General features: G+C 35.0%; 2 protein-coding genes across 2 annotated transcripts in view; both read right to left on the reverse strand.

The window, feature by feature from the left end:
* The window catches only part of LOC136027424 (ralBP1-associated Eps domain-containing protein 2-like), a 205,828-nt gene that overhangs the window by 64,311 nt on the left and 118,522 nt on the right, over positions 1–22,995 (reverse strand). The gene's annotated exons all lie outside the window — the stretch shown is intronic.
* The window catches only part of LOC136027422 (uncharacterized), a 69,639-nt gene continuing 56,719 nt past the window's right edge, over positions 10,076–22,995 (reverse strand). The window contains exons 8-10 of the mRNA XM_065704679.1: positions 18,629–18,827; positions 16,112–16,244; positions 10,076–10,517 (exon numbers count right to left, since the gene is read on the reverse strand). Coding sequence (XP_065560751.1) covers positions 10,144–10,517; positions 16,112–16,244; positions 18,629–18,827 — 706 coding nt within the window. The 3' untranslated portion in view covers positions 10,076–10,143. The remainder of the gene's footprint in view (positions 10,518–16,111; positions 16,245–18,628; positions 18,828–22,995) is intronic.

Below are 22,995 nucleotides of genomic sequence, written 5' to 3' on the forward strand. Positions count from 1 at the left end.
ATTCTGTTTTTGCTTGTCCGCAGCTAGCTAAGTGTTGGGATATCACATCGTGGTTTTAACTTGTAGCTGCAACTATGTAAGAGGTGAATCACATAAAATATTGTTATAGTTCTTTATTTTGAATGTTTATCTTTTAATTCGTACTTGTAAAGAATATAAAGATAACAGCTCTTATAGTTATCTAAATATAACTGTACAAGCCTATGCTATAGTTAAGTTGCCTATACAATTTAGTAAAGGCAAGAGTTCGTTCTTTAATAAAAGAATTATTGCTCAGACACCATAAATACTTTTACGGTTTTTAGCTAAATAAAATTATTTTATAAAAAAATTTCAGAAATTAATTTAGTTTCAGTTGACAAATAAGTTTTTTTTTGGTAAAATCCTAAAAGAACTACTGCATTTTTCATATATATATATATATATATATATATATATATATATATATATATATATATATATATATATATATATATATATATATATATATATATATATATATATATATGCTTTTTACAACTTTAAAAATAATATTTTCATTTTTGCCTGCAACAGGATGTTAACAATATTGGTTGTTACAGTTCTATAGAAAAATGGAGTTTTTGGTAAAAAATGATTTATTTTAAAAACTATTTTGTTTTTAATCACAAAAGGCACCAGATGCAGCTATTTCCTTTAAAATGAGCCATTAAACAACTCTCTACGATGGTCCAGTGCCAACCTAGCTGCGAAAAAAGATACCATATATGAAGAACATCGTGATTACAGCCATTTTTTTGATTTTCAAGCCAATAAATTTCCCTTATTGTTCAAGCCAAGGGACGGTAAGTTTCCTATATAGGGGTTTCGGACAAGACAGTTCTAATAGTGTATTTTTGACCTATCTGATTCTAATTTGATTCTCTGTCTGATTCTAATTTTGGGAGTTATGGACTCTTTCATTTTTTTTATTATGGGGCGTGATTGTCTCTTACTAGGTTGCTAGCTATCGGTGTAACCCGGATAAAACCCGATCGATCCTGTATGTTTTTCCCATTACGGAGTTTTTTTCAAAATCATTTTTCACTTCTGATTACTATGGGCTACGGTTCACTTTTTACAAGGTTGTAGCTGCTACTGTAACAATAATTTAGAGTTTGTTCTTTACTTTTATGTCATTAAATCATATTTCAGTTACTATTGCCTTAATATCGTTCTTTATCATAATTTTGTAATTACCAAAGGCACTAGATGTAGAAATTTCTATTAAAATGAGCCATTAACCAACTCTCTACGATGTTCCCGTGCCATACTAGCTACTGAAAAGAAAAAATGAAAAAAAAAATGCCGCATATGATGAACATGGTGGTCACAGCCCCTTTTCTTGATTTTCAAGCCAATATATATTTCCATTGCTGTTCAAGCCAAGAGATGGTAAGTTTCCTACACAGGGGTTTCAGACAAGGTGGTTCTAATAGTGTATTTTGTTTTTTTTCATCTGATTCTAGTTTTTGGAGCTAAGGAATATTTTATTTTTTACTATGGGGTGTTGTCGTCTCTTACTAGGCTGCTAGCTATCGTTGCAGCGTGCATTACAATCAGGCAAAAGCCTACGTTTTTTTTTCGTTTTTGGAGTATTAAGAGACGAACCTCAAAAAATTAGGTAGCTAACTATGTCCAATTTATGCAATAGTTTCTTCCTCTAATGTTCTTCTTCTAATATAATTCTAAATACCGTTTATCGTAAAAATATATTTCACAATAAAAATTATTTTTGTTAATTACAAAAGGTTTCTATATGCAACAATTTATTTTAAAATGAGCCATTAAACAGCTTTCTATTATAATGATTGAATAGCTACAATTATGACGTCATTCATCAATCTTGAACATGAGAAGGGAGTTTTTTCGTAAAAAAATGATATTATATTAGAAGTAATTTTTTTAAAATTAGGAATGGCTTTTAACCCCATCTATATCTTTTAAGATAAGCCATTAAACATGTCTCTACGAAATTCAAGTGTCCCGCTATCTGAGGAAAGGAAGAAGAAAAAAAGGTACCGTATATGCAGAATATCGTGGTTTCAGCTACTTCTGGTTTCAATCCAGTATCTTTCCCTTGTTGTTCAAACCAAGGGACTATAAGTTTTCTATACAGGGATTCCGGACAAAGCGGCTCTAATAGTGTGCTTCGTATTTTTCTGATTCTGGTTTTAGGATTTATGAACTATTTTGTTTTTTTACCATGGGACGCGATTGTCTCTTACTCGGTTGATAGCTACCACTGCAACCCGGATTAGTATATCAATTTAGACCGCAATACTCAGCCGATATATTAGCAGCGTGCAACTGATGAAAGATGTGCTGACGCGGAGAAAAAATTTGATGCCGTACCAACGGTCTATCTTTATTTAGCTTTTTGTTTTTGTAGTAGTTTGCTAATTTCGGTGCGCTAAGTATGTTGAGGTTCTAAGTAACTTTGAAAAAGGTCTATCGATATTAAGTTTTATCCCGGAAATTGGAATCAGACCTTACATGCAGAGTAGGCTGTGGTGTATTTAAGGGTCTCTGGGATATTGCTTACAACACTTGTCCCCGGGTTTAGGGCAGGTTTTATTTACCCTTGAGTTTTTGCTATCCGACCTTTGAACTATTTTGAACAAAATGGCTGTCTCAAAACATTGATTGGATATATTTGGGGGAAAGAGGGTGCAAGGGGGGCTCTGGTTGTCCTCCGATCACTTTTGACTCTTAAAAATGGAACTAGAACTTTCAAATTTCAATCAAAAGAGCCCCCTCAAAGTTTACACAGCCACTCCTTCCACAAAACCCTATGTACCCCCGGGTTATAATTTTAACATATGCCCTAAGGCTCTAGGGGCTCTTGTTGACCCCTTAGTTTTTATAATCTGATCTTTGGACTGTTTTGAGCGAATGACTATGAAATTTTGGTTGGATGCATGTTCTAAAAAAGGGCATGAGGGGGGTGGGGAGGCTAATTGCCCTTCGATCACATTTCACTCTTAGCCAGGGGCATTATAACTTTCAATATCCAATCAAATAAGCCTCCTCTAAAGTTTATACGACCAATCCTTCCATATCTTTCCTTAGAAAATACCTTGCTTACGATTCCACCAGAAAAATACTCCTTAGCATGCTCTTATTTGAAGAAAGACTTCTTTTATTTAATTTATTGTACCCCCATGTGTGAAAGGTGTTTCCTGGAGCCCTCCCCAAAAAGGAAAGTTCCTCCTGTAGAAAATTTCCCCATGGAAAATTTCTCCTAGTAATAATTCCCCCATTGAGAATTTCTCTCATAAGAAATCCTCTCCCACGTAAAAATCCCCCCAGAGAGTTCCAACTCCAATGACAAATTAGTCTCAGACAATTCACCCGAAGTATCTCCGCATGTAAAATGGAATTGCAAAAGAAAGACAAATAATAGGAATTTCGCAGACTAATTCTGGCAAATTGCTCAACATTTTGATCAGACGACGTTTGGGGAAAAAGGGTGTGGAAGGGGGTCTAGTTGCCCTCAAATTGTTTGGTCACTTAATAAGCAGACTAGAACATTTAATTTCCTTTCGAATGAGCCCTCTTGTGATATTTTAGGACCATTGGCTCGACAATGTTATCCCTGAAAAAACAACTAATAAACATGCATCCGTGATCTTTCTTCTGGCAAAAAAACAAAAAAACTTCACAATTTTGCAGATGGGAGCTTGGAACTTCTACAATATTGTTCTATCATACGTTCAATCCCATAGTTTGATTTTCTGTGACTTTTAGCCCCTCCCTTTTCGAAAATTCGAAAAAAAATCAGACTTGCAGCCTTTGATTGGTAGTACTAAAATCTGATAGGTAACGATTATTACATACTTGGAATCAGCATAATTAGACATTTTTTAATATATCTATTAATATAAAAATTCCGTTTTAGAGTTTTGGTTACTATTGATCCGCGTCACTCCTTACTTACAGTTCACCACCACCAACTGTCTGATGATAGTTAGAACAGGCTGGTAAAACTGGTAAAGTTACTTTACTTATTGTAAACAAATGTTATTAAAAATTAAAAAAACATATTTATTTATTCCTATAGTTATGTTTTATATTATTATAATTTAATGTGTTATCATTGCAAAATATTACTTAGTGTTTTCTATTATTAATAAAATAGTTTTTTATATAGTTTATTTTACTAGACCAACACCACCACCAACTGTCTGATGATAGTTAGAACAGGCTGGTAAAACTGGTAAAGTTACTTTACTTATTGTAAACAAATGTTATTAAAAATTACAAAAAAACTAATTTATTTATTCCTATAGTTATGTTTTATATTATTATAATTTAATGGGTTATCATTTCAAAATATTACTTAGTGTTTTCTATTGTTAATAAAATAGTTTTTTTTATATATAGTTTATTTTACTAGAGACAGTAGCCTACTTACTGTATACTGATATAAGTATACAGAAAGAGGAAGTCGAGAAAGTTTTGCACCATGATTTAACGACAAAAATAAGTTTTTATGGAAAATGAATATGCCAGACTATTAGAATATTAAGAGTCCAAGACTGAATTAAGTACAGACTATTAAAGATGCTCTCATAGTTCAATGGTGCTGTTGGGCCCCCTTGGTCCTAAAGGAAATGGGCATTTCACCATGCTTTTAGCTATTAGTACTGCATTGAAAATAAGTTGTATTTAAGATCCTGCGCTCTAATATTATCACTAAGAAGGGAATTTGGTGGTGGGAAGGGGGCGTTGCCCAAGATTAATCATGGGGGAATATATCAGGGACCCTTAATGTGAGGGAAGACCCCAGGAAAATACCTGAAAAATAATAACTAAAAATTATTTATTCTAGGTTGAAAATTTTCCGAAGAAGAGATTTGAGGGTCCTTATATTAATATTCTTTTTCAGCAAAATAAAGGGCGCCTGGCCTGTTAGGCTTTGAGGGTCCTTAGATTAGTATCCTTTTCACTGCTTAAAATCATAACTACTTAAAAGGGAATTAATTTTTTATTCTTTTCTTCTGTTCATGTGTTGATAAACTTCTTCAGACCAGCGCAATGGACACAACCTCCCCCTCAGTAAGTATTTTAACACTCTTTAAAACATTATGATACCTGAAACGTAAAGGGGGAACGAGCTAATTTTTGGTCCTAAAGTTATAACTGGTACTGTGGCGGGCTAGGGTCCCAAAGGGTCCATCTATGGCTATTAAAGTCTTAACTGGTAGTGTGGTGGTATATAAGCCCGAAGGATACAAGTATGGTCATTACACCTTTAGGTGGTAGTATGGTATAAATTCATCCAAAGGGTCACTCTTAACTATAATATAAATTATTTCACAGGATGAAATGATTCAATGAGCTAATATGCTCTTATTATTTTCTTGTTTATTATTCAGAAGAAAACTTGTTAGTATTTGAAAAAATGCGTTAGCATTATGAAAACTATGTTACTATTCTGAAAAAAAAACTTGTTACAATTAGAAAAAATTGTTAGCAGTAAGAAAAACATGATATTATTAAGAGACAAAATTGTTACTATTAAGAAAATAATTGTTACTATTATGATTTTTTTTTTAGTTTTACGAAAAAACTTTTTTGCTAATAATAAAAATGTTTTTATCAAGAACAAAATTTAATCATTAGTCGTTACTATTAGAAAGAATTTTTTTTAGTATTTAGAAAAATTTGTTACTATTACTGGTTGCTATAGAAATATTTTGTTAGTATTGAGAAAAGCTTGTTATTATTCAGAAAAAGTTGATTCTTTTAAGAAAATTTTTTAGTATTAAGAAAAACCTGCTACCATTAAGAAAAAAAACTTGTTGCTAATAAGAAAAATGTTCTTATCAAGAAAAAAATGTTATTATTACTCAAAAAATTTCTCAGTATTAAGAAAAACTTGTTACTGTTACTTGTTATTATTAGTAAAATTTTGTTAGTATTAAGAAAACTTGTACTATTAATAAACTTGATGCTATTACGAAAAAAATTGTTAGTATTAGGATAAGTACGTTACTGTTAAGAAAAAACTTGTTGCTATTAAGAAAAATGCTCTCGTCAAGGACAAAATGTAATTATTACTCGTTACTATTTTAATTAAAATTGTTAGTATTAAGAAAAACATGGTATTATTAAGAGACAAAATTGTTACTATTAAGAAAAAACTAATTACTATTACGAAAAATATTGTTAGTTTTAAGAAAGAACATGTTACTATTAAGAAAAATGTTCTTATCAAGAACAAAATGTTATTATTATTTGTTACTATTAGAAAGAATTGCTAGTATTAAGAGAAACATGTTACTATTAAGAAAAACATGTTGCTATAAAGAAAAAAATATTATTTTTATTATAAAAAATTTGTTATTATTATGAAAAAATTTGGAATTATTTAGAACAAAAATGTTAGTATGAAGACAAACTTGTTACTATTTAAAAAAAAACTTGTTACTGTTGGTTGTTTCTGTTAAGAAAAATGTTTTTATAAAGAACAAAATGTTATTATTACTCGTTAATATTTGAAATAAATGTTAGTATTAAGAAAAACATGTTAGTACTGAGAAAACGCTTGTTACTATTTAAAAAACTGTAAGTATTATGAAAAACTCGTTACTATTCAGAAGAAAACTTGCTAATATTATAAAAAAAATTTAGTATTAAGAAAAACACAATGTTATTACGAGAAAAAATTTTTACTATTAAAAAGAAAACACTTATTGCTAGTATGAAAAAAATTATTAGTCTTTAGAAAACACTTAAAACTATTTATAAAAATATTTGTATCAAGAACAAAATGCTATTGTTGCTCGTTACTATTAGAAAAAATTTTGTTCGTATTAAGAAAAACTTTTTACTATTTAGAAAAAACTTGTTACAATTAGAAAAAATTTGTTAGCATTATCAAAATTTTGTTATTACTCGCTACAATTTCGGGGAAAATGTTAGTATTAAGAAAAACATGTTACTACTAAGAAAAAAACGTGTTGTTATAAAAAAATTTATAAAGAATAAAATGTTTTTATCAGGAACAAGAACAAAAGAAACTGACTGAGGAAGATGAAAATCTTCTAAGAGGAGGAGTGACGTCAAACATGATGTTTAGAAAGGATTTTTTGAGATATTTCGTGTTGCCTTGCAAATGGCCGTCTAGAGAGGGGTTAAAAGCAAATCCACAATATTACTTTGTTATGTTTTCAATTAAAATATCAGTAAATTGAGTAAATGCATCCGGAACACGATATAAAAGTTTCATGCAATAGTCCAACGATGGAGACTCATTTTATCGCTAAGCATTCTCTGAGAAAATACTTTCATTTGAAGAGGTACCTCTAGGAAATCATCATTTAAAAATAAACCATTTTTCCGAAGTCACTACGTTCCATATGTTTTCTGTTTCTCAAATCCACTCATTTTTCATCCTGACACTCTCCCTATCGATTATAGGCTAGCAATAGATCTCGCTAGTAACAAACTTTCTTCTTTTTTATAGGCTGATTTAGATTGTTGTCTTCACTATATTTCACTTATGCGTTTAATCCGTCTTGTAATCTTTGTATATGAATTGTATTCACTTTGGCTGCAAAGCGTAACTGTTCTTCAGGTTTGAATTTACTTAATGATATAACATTTCTTGCAAACATCTCGTCCAATTCTAGGGTTAGCCGCAATCCCCTTGCAACTTCTACTGCAGCATTAAGCACTATATGATTCTTTTCGCCATTAAATAACAAAACAAATTCTTAACTGCAAGCAAGGAGCGACATTAAAACTTAAAACGAACATAAATTACCCCGTTTGTGAGGATCCTCAACGCCTCACTCTTTACGTAAAAGTTTGACTCTTTCTTACAATTTTACTTTTTAAAACAATTAAAAACTTTAGCGTAAAGAGCGAGGCATTGAGGAGAGGACAACCCCTTTCATTCGTTTTAAGTTTTAATGTCGCTCCTTACTTGCAGTTAAAAAAACTTGTTTTTGATGTAGTTTCCTAACATTTTTTTATTTTGGCTTACCTCAAATCAATGATTAAAACGAAATTTGCATATTAATTTTTTTTTGCTAAATGATTTTGATTGGACGAGTCTAAAAAAATAGGGTGGGGGAGGAGGCCTAATCGTCCTCCACTTCTTAGTTACTCAAAAGTGCAACTAGATATTTTTTTTACAAAAGTTTTTTTAGTAGTAAACATACGCACCTTACAAATTAAATTACATAACGAACTTCTATATTTGTGTATTTTTATTACGTATATGAGGGTTTTCGCCCCCTCGTCAACACCTCACTCCTTATATTAAAGCTGGAATTTTGTCCCAAATCCTTAGAATGACCCCTGAATCACATAAGCCGTAGAATAAATAGTTGAAATTACTAAAAGTGCTTTAGTGTAAAGAGCAAGGTATTGTGGAGGAGACAAACCCCCTTATATACGTAATATTTTATGTTCGTTTTAAGTTTTGATACTGCTCATTACTTACAGTTGAAAAAAAATTATTTATTTTTTAATTGTTTTTTCTTAAATAATGCTAGAAAATCCTGCACCACTTTTATGAATATTCTCTTCCCTCATGATAAATTCCTCCATGGAAAGATGCTCCTACGTAACCCCCTCCCCCTAACCCACACCCACCCCAATGCAAAAAAGTCTCCCTGAAAACGTCTTTACTCTTCACAATAACCATTACTATACGTCAAAGTTTGTAACTTGCAGCCCATCCCCCGGGGATTGTGGGGGATTAAGTCGTCTCTAAAGAAATGATTATTAAGTTTTCAACTTCGTTGAACAGAATGTCTATCTCAAAAGTTTGAAAAAATGTGCTTGGGAGGGGGCCAAGGTGCCCTCCAATTTTTTGGTCACTTAACAAGTGCACTAGAATTTTTAATTTTCGTTAGAATGAGCCCTCTCGCGAAATTCTAGGACCACTGGGTCGATACGATCACCCGTGGGAAAAACAAACAAACAAACAATCCGTGATCTATCTTCTGGCAAAAAATACTAAATTCCACATTTTCTATGACTCTTATTGGGTGTTTTCCCCTGTTTTCTAAAATAAGGCAACGCTTAAAAACAAAAACGAACAAATATAAAACTAAACTTGATGAAAATTATATATTGCAAATCAGCATTAAAATGCGATTCTTTTGATGTAACTATTGGTATCAAAATTCCGTACAGTTCGTTACTACGAACTGTTTGATTTTTAGCGCCTTCAGTATCCAATAGAGTAAAAGCATTCACTAAAGAATAATATCCTTGATGTTGACACACTGAATTCTTTTTCAATTTTACGCGAAGTCGTGCACAATTGCATCACAATCGCCTGTAAATATTGAACCACGATATTTTTTTTACAACCTGGGCTTCCCCGCTTGACTAACAAGCTATAACAAATCACATTACATAGCAACCAAGGAAATCCTGATTTATTTTTTTCTTTTTTTTTAAAGAAATTATTTGGAAAAATCCTTAGAAATCCTAGGATAAAGAAGCCCCCTGAGACTTTTAAACATAACACCCAAGGAAATCTTGGGGGTAAAGAAGCCCCTGGTGGCTTTTCAAAGGACAATCTTAGAAATCCTGAAGTAAAGACGTCCTGAGAATTTCCCCTACACTCTTAGGATTTTTAAGCATAAGAACAATAGAAAAAACATTCCCTATGACGTAACAAGCTCCTACGTCTCTTATTTCTCTATGACGCGCACATGCGTATTGAGAGGGTCGAAAGGGATACCTGGCCATTTGTACTGACGCCCTGGGGGTAGTGGCCGTTTGTATTCCGGGGGTACTGGCCGTTTAAAACCATCTTGGCATTACTGCTCATTAACTCTATTTGAGTCTGCTCTGACACATTACAGCTGGTATGAATTCGCAAAATTTGTGCTTAATGTCCTTACGGAGCCCGACGTTTAGACTAGAAGCTTGTGAAATATTTCTCGGAATAAGAAGTTTCGGTTCCCTTTAGCTGTGTTTCTAGAAAATTGATTATTTCTTTTTTTGTCCTTTCCTTTTATTTTCTTTCTACTTGTAGTTTTCTTACGGGGGAACCAATGCTTTCTCTAATTCAATAAAAAAAAAATTCTGTTTGAAATTTTTATAGCATAAGAAAAATATTAATAGCAAAGTTTATAATACAAAAGAAATTCCTTAAATATCACTTTGTAAAAAGTCCATTCTTACATTTACACTTTTTCCAGTGCTAACTTCAATAGCCGAGGCTTTAACTTCTGTATCACCAAATTCCAGAGCCACCTGTAGTTCCCTTGCCCTCTTACCAGAGTGCTTCCCCTGTGTTAGCTCCATACGCATAGTGGCTAACCGCCTTACGTTAGGTTCTGTAATGTATTTTTGTTCGTCAGAGTCGGAACAATAAACGTTCAGTACCACAACTTGCTGATTAGCTGCAGCTGGAGTATAGCTTCTAACAACTCGGTCACCCAGAGCAACTGACTGATCGGCAATCACAAACTTATCGAAGACATCGGAGCACCATGACTGATTGTCTCGTTTAATTAGTTTTTCTGTAAAAGATACTAGTTAATATATGGGTTGAAAATAAGTTATCTCAACTTTAGCTACTTTTGAGTTCAGAAATTAGCAGGCTGCTACCATGTGTTAATCCGTATCTCTAAAAAAGCCCCAGCCTGGGTACTAAACTTTGATAATTTGTCCTCGAAAGATTGTTTTTCTTTCAATTCTCAGTTTATATTTTCTGCTGAGGAAAATAAAACTACCGCTACAAGTAACAGCTCATTCAATATCAAGCTACCTATATCAACTCCTGTACCCTAATCTATTTAAAACTTCACTTCTTCAGTCCCTCTCATGATATTTCTATTTCTTTTAGACCCTTTCTTATGAACACTTACTCCGTTCACAGACATCTTGCTTTTTATCTGACCTCAGGTGGGTTGGCAAAAGTTCTTTTTTGGTAACCAATCACTGTTCTTCCGCTAAACCAAAGCTAACCGCCTTAACATGTTTTCATTATAGCCCTAGAAAGTGCAATCAAATGATTTAACTTGAATAAATTCAATAAGCGTTTACTCTCTATTTCAATTCAATGCAGTTATAGTAGCGTTCATGTGCGTGTTTAGCTAAAATCCCGTGTCTATACACGTGTCTGGCCAGAAATCAAAGTCTTGGCAAATACCGTTCATAAATAAATTGAGTGCTTATCTTAAACTGCAAATTTGGTTTCAAATGGAGTACAGTCGTCATTTCTTACCAATGAAGAGAGATTATAAAGGCAAAACTTTCAAAATTGTAATTCCTGTTTTTAGTGGTTGGACGAGATCAGCCAAACAATTGCTTTATATTAGCGTGCTTCACTATTATGTCTGATGTTGCAAATTTGCTTATAATGAAAAAGATATATTAATTAAGAAACAAAAGATGAATCTCAATCTAAAAATGTAAATGGTGGAACTTGACACATTCTGATTGGCTGTAGTCGAACCCTAGACTCGAAATTCTAGAGTCTAGAAATGAATACTTAGCTGTAGCTTGTCTAGCAAAGCAAGAAATTTTACTTGTGAACGGTAGTCGCCTAGACATTGATTTCTTGCCAGACACGTTTCTAGAAATGGGATTCTAGCTAGACACGCATGTAAACACTGCTTAAGGAACTTAGCCAGGAATGCTGTTCAATTAAGACCATAGAATAACATGTCACACTGGATGCTTATTAAAAGAATGAATTCCCTGGATTATTTTGATTTAAGATAATAGCTCCCATTGCTAGTTGGGACCTTCTTCTTTCTAATATTTGAGTAATGGCGCCATAATACGTCTGACGACACAGGTAGAGGGTGTACTATTGGAGCCACTACCCCCTCAAGACGCTATTACGCTCACCAGGGTCTTATGCAATACTATAGTATACCTATATATTACGTAATAGGGTTTGTTTAATTATATTAATAAAAAGTTCGTATGTTGGGTAATAGGACTTCTTAGAGGTCCCCACTTGTAACTTAGGAGAGACAGGCGTTTCGGTGTTATGTAATAACGGCGCTCACGTGGGATGTTATGTAACGGCAGTGCAAACGTTGATGTTACGTCATGCCAGCGCAATGACGATGCACACGTGGGATGATACGCAATGACGATGAACACATTGGATGCTATATAATGATAATGTAAACGTGGGATGCTCCGTAATACTTTATTATTTCATTTTCTTTCAAGGTATTTTTTTTCGCAGGGAACCTTTATAATCCCCAAACTTTTGTCCACTTTAGGAATCGAAAGAGATTTCCCCTCAACGGAATGGAGTGCTAGACACATAGACCAAGCTAGACACATAGACCAAGAAGTCCTTCCTAATATTTTTGATCTGGGGAAAATATTCTACGCGACCAGCTGTTTCCTCCACCCAGAGAATCCCCTGCATGCTTTTTTGAATGATTAAATGAATCGAGTGTTTCCAAGTATCCCAATTCTATTGGTCTGTTAAGCGCACCTGAATGTTATAATGTATTAATTTAAATCTTGGTATTAGCAAAACATATTTTGAATGGGTCTTACGTATTACGCTTTATGCAGCAGAAGCCTTATTACTTACAAGAGTAATAATAAAAAAAACTCAACTTCGCAATAAGTTTTTTTGCTTGTAAATGAGTCCCACAAATGAAGAAAAAGTGACACTTTTTTGCATTCGGTCATTTCTGAGATGTTTTAATGAAAATGCATCGTTTCTTTTAGCCAACACTATGCATATTCACACCATCGTGACAATATGCGACTTGTCCATAACATCCCTGTGATACATATTTTTATTCCTAAGGCATTTTCCGATATTTTCATGACAAAAATCATGTTTTACATCCATCGGTTTGTGTTTTCTGAAACACAAACCGATGTTTGTGTTTCAGTGCTTTAAATCCATCAGTTCGTTTTTCCCAAGCCACACCCAACATGATGCCTCCAAATCGCAATTCACACCACCGTAGCAAGCCATGGATGGCAAACAGCAGCCTCTGGCACCCTCATCATTCTTATGGCATTTCCAGATAAGAATCTTGTTTTAAATCCGTCGGTTTGTGTTTTGTCAAGCCAGCTGTGTCTTCTCAAGTCAAAAGACTGTGTGTTTGTCTGTCTTTGCTTGTGTCTGAGTGTGTTTTTGTCTGTCTCTGTATTTTTTTGTGTTTTTGAGTGTTCGCCTGTCTCCGTATGTGTCTGAGTGTGTGTTTACCTCTTTCTGCATTTGTCTCTATGTGTATGTTTGTCTGACTCTATGTGTGTTTTTGTCTCTCTCACCGTGCCTGTGTGTCTGATTGTGTGTTTGCCTGTCTGTGTGTGTTTGAGTGTTTGTTTGCCTTTCTCTGTGTTTGTCTTTGTGTGTTAAGGCCAGGGGGCCTTAACAGCTGCCACGAGTCATCAGAAGAAATTCCATAGAGAGTTTTTCTCTAAGTTTAAACGATCGATTCCAGTATAAACGAATATTTTTGCATGAAAATGCCTGAAAAATGTCTTATGTATGATAATCCACTCCAAAAGGAGCAGTGTGCCAGGCATTGAGTGTCAGAGAGATTCCACTAATCAGGCATAGTTTGCCACAGGGGTGTGAATAGACATGGTGTACCACGAGGGGGTGGCTTGAGAAAACATGAATCGATGGATTTAAACCATTATTTTTATGACGAAAGTATCCGTAAATGCCCTAGGAATAATGGGGGTGCCAGAGGATGCCATGTACCACCCATAGTTTCCCACTCTGGTGCCAACTGCCACGATCATAAGAATGACATTGGGAGTTTTCATCTAAGTTTAAACGGTCAACTGTAGTGCAAACGGACATTTTTGCCCGAAAATGCCCGAAAATGCCTTAAGTGTGATAGTACATACCAGAAGGTGCCGTGTGCCAGGCATTGAGTGTCAAAGGGACGATAAGGGCCAACCTCAGTGTGCCCTGATGGTGTGAATTGACATGGCGTACCGCAAGGAGGTAGCTTGACAAAACACAAAGCAATGGATTTAAAGAATGATTTTTATCATGAAAATATCTGAAAATGCCATAGGAATGATGAGGGTGCCAGAGGGTGCCGTTTCCCTTACATAGTTTGCCATAGTGGTGTGAATTTCTATGGAAGGCATCAAGTTTGCGGTGGCTTGAGAAAACGCGAACCGATGGACTTAAAGCATGATCTTTATCAGGAAAATATCTCAGAATATCATAGGAATGATAATATGAATCGTAGCAATGTTAGGGACCAGCGATATAATGCCACGATGGCGTGAACTGACATGGTGTATCACGGGGGGAGGCTTTAGGAAATACGAACCGATGGATGCAAAGTATGATTTTTATCATTAAAATATCTGAAAGTGCATTAGGAATGATGATATGTGTCACGGGGATGTCACGGAACAGCCGCATATTGTCACGATGATGTGAATAGGCATAGTCTTGGCTCCAAATAATGTTGAATTTTCATTAAAACCTTTCAGAAAAAATCGAAAGCAAAAAAGTGTTTCTTTGTTCTCCGTTCGCGTGTTTCATTTACTTGCGAGAAAACGTATTGTGAAGTTGATATTGTTTTTTATTATTACTATTGTAAGTAATGAGGCTTCTGCTGCATAAAGCATAATACTTAAGACCCACTCAAAAATATTTTTTGCTAATACCAGTATTTTAATTAATACATTGTAACTTGCAGGTGTGCTTAACAGACCAATAGTCAATTGCACTGGGCTGCTTGGAAACACGCAATCCATTTAATCGTTCTAGAAAGCATGCAGGAAATTCTCTTGGTGGAGAAAACAGCTTGTCACATAAAATTTATTCCCCAAATCAGAATATTAGGATGGCTTTCTTTGTCCAGCTGTCTAGCGTTGGATTCTGTTAAGGGGAATCACTTTCGATTCTTAAAATTGACAAAATTTCTGGAATACAAAGGTATCCTGAGGAAATAAAACAACTTGAAGGAAAATGAAATCTCTTAAAGTATTACGTTACGTCCTACGTTTGTGTCATCTTTATATAACAGTCATATGCGCGCTGCCATTGCGTCGCACCCACTTGTGTGCCACCATTACGTAACACCCACATGTGTGCTGCCATTACGTAACACCCATTTGTGTGGAGTCATTACGTAACACCGACGTGTTTGTCATGCTCAGTTACAAGTGGGGTCATTACACATGTAATGCAGTATTCCGTAAGACCCAGGTGTGCGCAATAACGTCTCGAGAGGTTAGTAGCTCCAATAGCATACCCCCTATCTGTTGATTTAAAAGTATTATAGTGTCACTACTTATTTGTAATTAGTTTATTTTTATCCTTACATAGATAGAAAATATGCCAACAATCCATTTTTCAATTGAAGTTCATTTTTATGAACTAAAAGTCCCCGTAATATGCTATTATGAGTATTTGAAGTAACAAGGACATCAAAATAAAAATATTTTTTCCTACTTGATCTGTCTTTGCCAATTGGGCTTGTTCATACTTGAAAACCATATTTATTTTGGTTGATTCAAAAGTATAAAGCTATTACACTAACTACACACTTTCAGCAGTGTTGCCAAGCTGAACCAAGAAAAAAAAATAATAATTTCAATTAAACAACGCTTTTCTTCCACAAAAACTCAAATATGAACAGTATGTTGATTCCTAAAGACGGGCAAACCTTCAAAGAAAAGATACACCTGTCTAAGGTGTATCTACAGGTGTAAAGATACACCTGTCTGAGCTGTCTAATGACAAATGTTTTCAGGTTTTTTTGTAGCTGGTTTTTCACTCACGTGTCTTCGTTGTGAATTTGGCACTTACTACTACCAACAAATTTATAAATGCTTAAGGACGTAGTCTTTATAAAAAATGTTCTAGATTTTTCTGCTATTTTTAAAGATCTATCTAGTCATTCAAGTTTTCTCTTAATCAATCCCAAGTAGGCTATCATAATTCATTTTCATTGTCCTTGGTTCTTTGTATATGTTTTTTTTTTTGCACAAAGGCTTCTTTGGATATATTTTATCTTACTTTCCTACAAAGAAAAATAATTCGGCTAAATTCAGTCAGCTATTTTCATTTATTTTCATTAATTCTAATGAGTGCTAATGGGCTTGTTGAACTAAGGACATGAAGCAAAATATAATTGTAGATTCTCACCAACGGGATGGATTCCTGGAATGTATTTGTTTAGGACACCAACTCCAATTGTTAATCGGGATCTTCTGATAGCAACAATACCAGGGTTTAATCCAAAGTACACAGCACCCCGAAGTGTTACCAAACTTGCATACTATAAAAAAACTTTTCTAAAAAAACTTCTAGAACGAAAAGTTTTTTTTTAAAATAACTTTTCTAACTAAATTTCTGGTGAAAAAATAAGAAAAAAAAGTGACAACTGACCATGCTCGACTAACGGTATATGATATTTTGGAAAAAAAAGAAAAGACAAGAATAAAAAATAAAGAGGATTAAAAAGCAAATAGGCGTGACAACAAAGACAGAAAAACTGGCTCACAGTTAAAGCTTAAAAGCACAAATGGCTGGGTAAAATTTATGATTTTGTTTCCAAAAAAAAAAAAAAAAACATGAACATCCAATGCAAAATCGTTGGTAGTGCAGTAGTGCTACGTAAGTAAAAAGCGAATAAGCTCTTTGCATTTTTATAATTATTATAATATTTTTTTTCCCGTCCACTTTGTATGGAAGGAATTATCGTTCACATATTGAAAGCGGCTTATTTGAGTGGAAATGGAAAGCTCCAATGTGCTTTTTAAGAGTTTAAACTGATTGGAGGGCATCCAACTCCTCCCCCTCCATGCCTTTTTAGCTGCTTTCCCCCTAAGGAATCTGATAAATGTTTTAAGATCGCCATTTTGTTGAAAGTCGTCGAAAGGCCAAACGAATACGAAACTGGTTATGAAACGACCCCTCGCAGCTCCTTGGGCAAGGGCTCTAAATTATGCAAGTTGTCAATGTTTATCCCAGGGGTTTTAAGCTGAAACTTTCAGTGCATATCGAGGGTGGTGTTGGACTAAATTAAAAGGCAATTTATGCTATGTCCATTCAGTCGGAACTTTCAGGGTATGTTGACGGTATGTTGAACTAAATAAAAAGAAACTATATGCACGCAGTTTGTACATAAGATGTATCTGCAATATGAGTGTAGCTGCTAAGCGCACAAAACTGAAACTTTTAGGACATGTTGAGCCGAACCGAAAAACACAGGGCCATTTATATTGTCATATTGTATTATATATATATATATATATATATATATATATATATATATATATATATATATATATATATATATATATATATATATATATATATATATATATATATATATATATATCTGTAACATCTCAAAATGGCAGGTTAACTAGCTAAAGCCGTCAAGAAATGTTTAATTAGATGTTGAACTACATCAATATGCGCTACGGGCAGGCAGGTTGACAAAATGGTGGATATGCAATGTCTCAAGAGCATATAAGGGTATTGAGATGAAACTTTCAGAGGTTTTTGAACTAAATCAAAATAAACAATATGCATCCAGGTTTTCAAAAGGGCGTATCTGCAATGTCTCATGAAAAACCAGTTTTATTAAGTCTAATTTTTCCTGGGTATGTATAGAACTAAGTAGAAAGACCCTGTACGCATCCAGGTTGTCAATGAGGCATATTTGGGAAATGGAGGCACTTAAAACTGCGTGTTTGGTCATTTACTACAATTTTTGGGACCTTTCTGATCTTGCAAAGCTAATATAATATTAAGTAAAAACTTGAAGATAGTGAGATATTCGCCCTCCCAATAAAACTGAGAGGGGTCTCATTTAAGAGGCATAGCCCAGATTTCATATACCTGCACTAATCTCTTATCAACGCCACAATATTCTATGATTAACAGGGCTGCGTTTTATCCCTCTGCTCTTTTATAGTTTCCTATTATCCCATACATTCTGTCATCATTTTGCTTTTGAATCATCCTATTAGAAAGAGATAAAAGAGCTCTCCATTCTTGTTATTATAAGCAGAGTAATAATATTCTTAGTTTCCGATCTTGGCCCCAAAATTGATAAATATGAAACAACTGATCTTACCATTGCTGTTTTCCTCACGCGTATTCTGTCAGTTGTGACTCGTTTTGTTTCAGCTGTTGTGCTGGATGTGTTCTTTTCTTTCTTGTTCTTCTTGCACATTAGGCTAAATTCTACTCTGCTAATACCTTTTTTGCCTTAGTTTATTATTAATCTGTTCGTTAGCTTTATGTTAAAAAATAGGATATCAATCTCATTCATTCATTCTTGAGGGGCTGTATCCAGCCCTGGGAAGCTAATGCTGTTTCCAGGGGGCTAGAGTCTGAACCCTCCCCTCTAAATGTTTGCGTGACTCGTAAAGACGTAACAAAAATCAATATAGACCAATTTTTGAGGAAATTCCCCCTCCCTAAAAAATCCTGTATACGTCCCTGTTTTAAGCACCAAAAATGCTGCAAGTATTTTATATGGTGTGTCACCTGGTTCTCAAGAAACTTAGAGTTTACAATTACTATGCAATTTTTATGCTGAATTGCCAAAAGGTCATCATCTCTGTGAAATTTCATTTCGCAATATTATTTCCTTGTGTAGTTTATTGAATGCTTCAGCCAGAGCTATAGTGAAATGAAAAAGAATACCTGAGGAATAACCACTCTTAATCTGTCGTTGAAAACCTCTCTCACTTTATGCTGTAGAAGAGCAGATTCAGCAAAACCTCCAACAAGGAAGAGGTTACTTATACCCTCACATGACGGATCCCTCAAAACGCTGTCGATGTGTTCTATGATGGAAGTTAAAGTAGGCTCAAATAAACGGCGCATTGCTTCTTGGTCAAGCCTGGGAAATAATTATTTTAAGATTGGTCTTCGATAGGTTGCAGTTATACACAACCGCAAAAAAAAAAGTTGAAAAATATAACACAAACTCTTCAGGAAAGCCACTGACTTGAAAATTGACATAAAAGGGAACAAAAATGAAAAAAAAAAAAAACACAATCACAATTGAATTCTTTCGACATAAAAAAAAGTTACTTCACAGAAAAGTAAGACGAAGATATATTTAAATGGCCAACTTTTCTTATTTTTACATTTTAACACATTTTATTTATTTTCTTCGGTAGAGTTTTTCAGTTAATTTTTATTTGCCTTGAAATAGTAGCAGTATAGTAGCATATTAGACCCAAAAAACTGCTGGATCATGGCCACAACAAAAGATTGTATATCGCCAGATTGTATATCAGGCAAACGCTAAAATACCCTTGATACACCATTATGCCATTAACGTACCATACCTTTAATATACCACAATATACCCTTATAATATAATATTTATTTCTAACCCACTTACATCAAAAAGATAAATAGTGGAGTAAAAACTTGAAGAACAACGGAAAACAAATAACAAATAAAAAAAAAACAAATAACAAAAAAACGAGAGTCAACAATAGACATTAATCATACAAACGGATCAGACCGTGGTGAGGCGACAAACGCCGATACGCCGTTTCTGAGAGCTTTTTGTGTAGATCAGTCAGCTTCTCAGTAATGTTCGGAAGATGGAACTTTTTGATTATCTTTCGATTCTTATACCACAGAGGAAGATAGAGAAGAAATTTACAGAAACGGAAATAAGAGGATCGAATATCGCTAATGTCTTTTTTCTTAAATATAGGGTAAAGCCCAGAAAGGTAAAGAACAGAATGATCGGAAAAAGTAGAATAAAGCTTACCAAGGGCAATACGATTGTATTTCCCTCGATTGGCTACAATTTTAGAGTAACCAATCTGGATTTTCACTCTAGCATCCCAGACAGCACGCTCCCGAAGAGTTTTAAGATTTTTTGTAAGTGTAATACCCAACCACCGGATCGAATCTACATGAGGGATAGAAAAATTTTGAAAAATTAGAGGCCTAGGAGAAGAGGGAACATTGAAAGAAAGATACTCACATTTATCAACATTAAGCGAAAGACCGATTTTAGTAAAAGAAGAAGAAACTTTATGAACCATCTGCGATAGACTGAGTTTAGACCGGCTAATTAGAAGAATGTCATCAGCATAAGCAAGGTAAGAAATATCACTCAAACCAACAAAACACATAGAAGAAATATTCTCAAGAATACCAGAGATACAAAATTTGAAAATACTAGGAGATAACACTCCACCCTGCCGTACGCCCCGACGAACAAGAACATTAGAAGATGAAAGGGCACCATTAGTTTTAATTCGAAGATAAGAATTACTATACCAAAACTTTAGAAGAAAAATAACTGAAAGTTTAATACCGTGACTATAAAGAGAGTAAAGAGCCTGACAATGTACAACACTATCAAAAGCCTTAGAAAGATCAAGAGCACAAATATGAAGACCGTACCCTTTAGCCGAAGCATCTTTAAGAAGGATAGCAAGAGCACGGTGAGCGTGCTGGCACCCGATGCCAGACCGAAAACCAAACTGATTCTCCCCGAAATTAGCATTCATACTTATGAAAGGAAGTAGGATGTGTTCAAGGATTTTACTAAAATTACAAGAAACCGTGATAGGCCTGTAAGAAGAACAATCCAAAGGAGTCTTACCTCGTTTAAGTACAGAAGTGACAGTTCCACACAAAAAGCTGTCAGGAACGAGGGAACAACAAAGGCACATTTGGAAAAACAACTGTAAATGGAAAAACAAAGTCGGGCAATTTATTTTTAGATGACAAGCACTGATACCGTCAATATCAAGAGAACTAGATTTCAATTTCTTAACAGATGCAATTACAGCGTCAACTGAAACGGGAATAACTTGTGCCTGAGTCAGGGAAGGCGGGAGAACCGAATCAAGCAGTTTCGAATAAAGCGCGTGCACTGCATAATTCAATTTGGAAAATATAACTGAATAGTGGTCAGACCATGCAGAAGGCGTAATGTGGCAATTAGGATTTGCCGAGTTATTTAAATTAGCTGAATTAATCACTTTGTCCCATTCTTTCTTATTGGTAGGATATTCTAACCCTTTGTAACGGCTCGATCGCAGACATTTCTTAAACTCACGCTTAGTTTTTTGTTTTATTTCAAACACATTCCCAGCTAATGGTCGACCGTTAGCAACCCATATACGCAGCCACAATTTGGCTTTATTTTTCACACTTTTCAGCTCAGGGTCACACGACCAGATTGGTTTCCTTGTACTTTTCCTCACTCGCTCCTGAGGGACAGCAACCTCCTCAGCGCGTTTTAAACACCACACGATTTGGTTGTAATAATGATTCAGATCGTAATTACTTTTAGTAGGACTAACACTCAGCTGGAGTAGATGAAAAGGTACACGTAAAGAACCAAGGAGAATGGCCAGGGTTGAAATATATAATGGCATATTAACATTTTTCCAATTACTACGCACAAACCATTTAGAGACAGGAGCACAAGCCTGGTCAGTACTATTTTTCTAATCGAAAAGCATAGCGATAAAGGAAGGTGATCAATATCTTGCTCATCTTCGTGGACATGCACTGTTGAAGATGTAATGAACGGGGAACAAATCACGTGATCAATATCCGATAAGCTCCCGGAATTATGCACATACGAGAAGGGTAGATCCTTCGCAATTATTCTGTAATCAGGGAGACAATCAAGTAGGTTCACAGTACGAGCAGAATCACGTTTTACATCAGTGTTCATATCTCCAATAATAATAAATTCGTACCCATTTTTGCTTATACTTTGAAGGAGAGTTTTCAAACTAGAGCATGCTTTGGAGAATTTATTAAGCGATGTCATATTCTTCCCATCGTGAGGCAGGTAAGTGTTTATCAATACGGTTTTACCAAGTCTTATAGCCAATAAATGTTCATCAGAGAAATAGCATGACGGGGACAGAAAGCTGAGCTTTTGTTTTATAATACATGCTAAACCCCCTGAAGGCCTTCCAAAAGTAGATTTAGCATTTGTTGTAAAAACAAAGTGGGCGGAACTGCGGCGCAGGAAATTAACACTCGTTGCGGTCAAAAGATGTTCCTGAAAGCATACAATGTCAAACTTACTGTACAGTTCATCAATGGTCAGGTCCTTGTTTTTTTGTCCCATTAATATTGAAGGACACGAGTGATAGTGATTCAGACATTAGTTTGTTTTCGGTAACTTGCGACTGACAATTGCTTTCAATTTAGGGCAAGTGAGGCTAAACGAAACATGATCACCTCCACAGTTTGCGCACTTAGGTGACAAATTGCAAGGCGAGTCTCTATCTGAAACATGAGGACCGGCACATCGCGCACATTTTGGTGTAACACTGGGACAAGACGACTGGAGATGGTCAGGGGATCGGCAATTGTTACAGCACCGGGGAATCGCTTTGAACTCGTAAACACTTAGGATTTCGTATCCAACTTTGAGACCATATCTAAATGCTTCGACTCTTGATGTTGCATCAGAGAATTCAAGTTTTACTGCAAGCGATTTCCCTAGCCTAGAGGCACCAGAAACACCAGGGCACGATATCAGGTGGGACAGTTCAAAATCATGCGGGATTCCCTTCAGGAGTCCGTAAAACTTCTTGGTTAGAACTTTCGCAGAAGAGCCAGTAAACGCACTAGTCACCGATAAGCGGAAATCTTCAGCAACTGACTTATCTATATTGATAAACAGTTTGTCACGAACAGGGCGAATGCTAGTGATTGATTCGTGTCCATCGATCTGATCTATCAGATATTTTCGTTTAATTGGGTCCGAAAGGGTAGATGGAAGGTTCGACACAACAATAGTAGCATGCGATTCGGGAATTGCAGGTTTCGGCAGTTGCGGGTAATTCAGTTCATAAGCATCCAGCTTGGTGGCAACAACCTTGAGTAGTTGTTCCACGCGATTCACCTTTGTTGACAGCCTAGAATACGCAACTGCGGGCAAAACCGGGACCTCGGTTGGAGACTTGATCACATAAATCGGAGTTGATACCTCCTCAGAGTCCAGTTTCTTAATAAAATCAAGAATATCTTTCACATTGTTCGCAGAAGCTTTCGCACCGATG

This window comes from Artemia franciscana, chromosome 5, assembly GCF_032884065.1.
Source record: "Artemia franciscana chromosome 5, ASM3288406v1, whole genome shotgun sequence".
NCBI lineage: Eukaryota > Metazoa > Arthropoda > Branchiopoda > Anostraca > Artemiidae > Artemia > Artemia franciscana.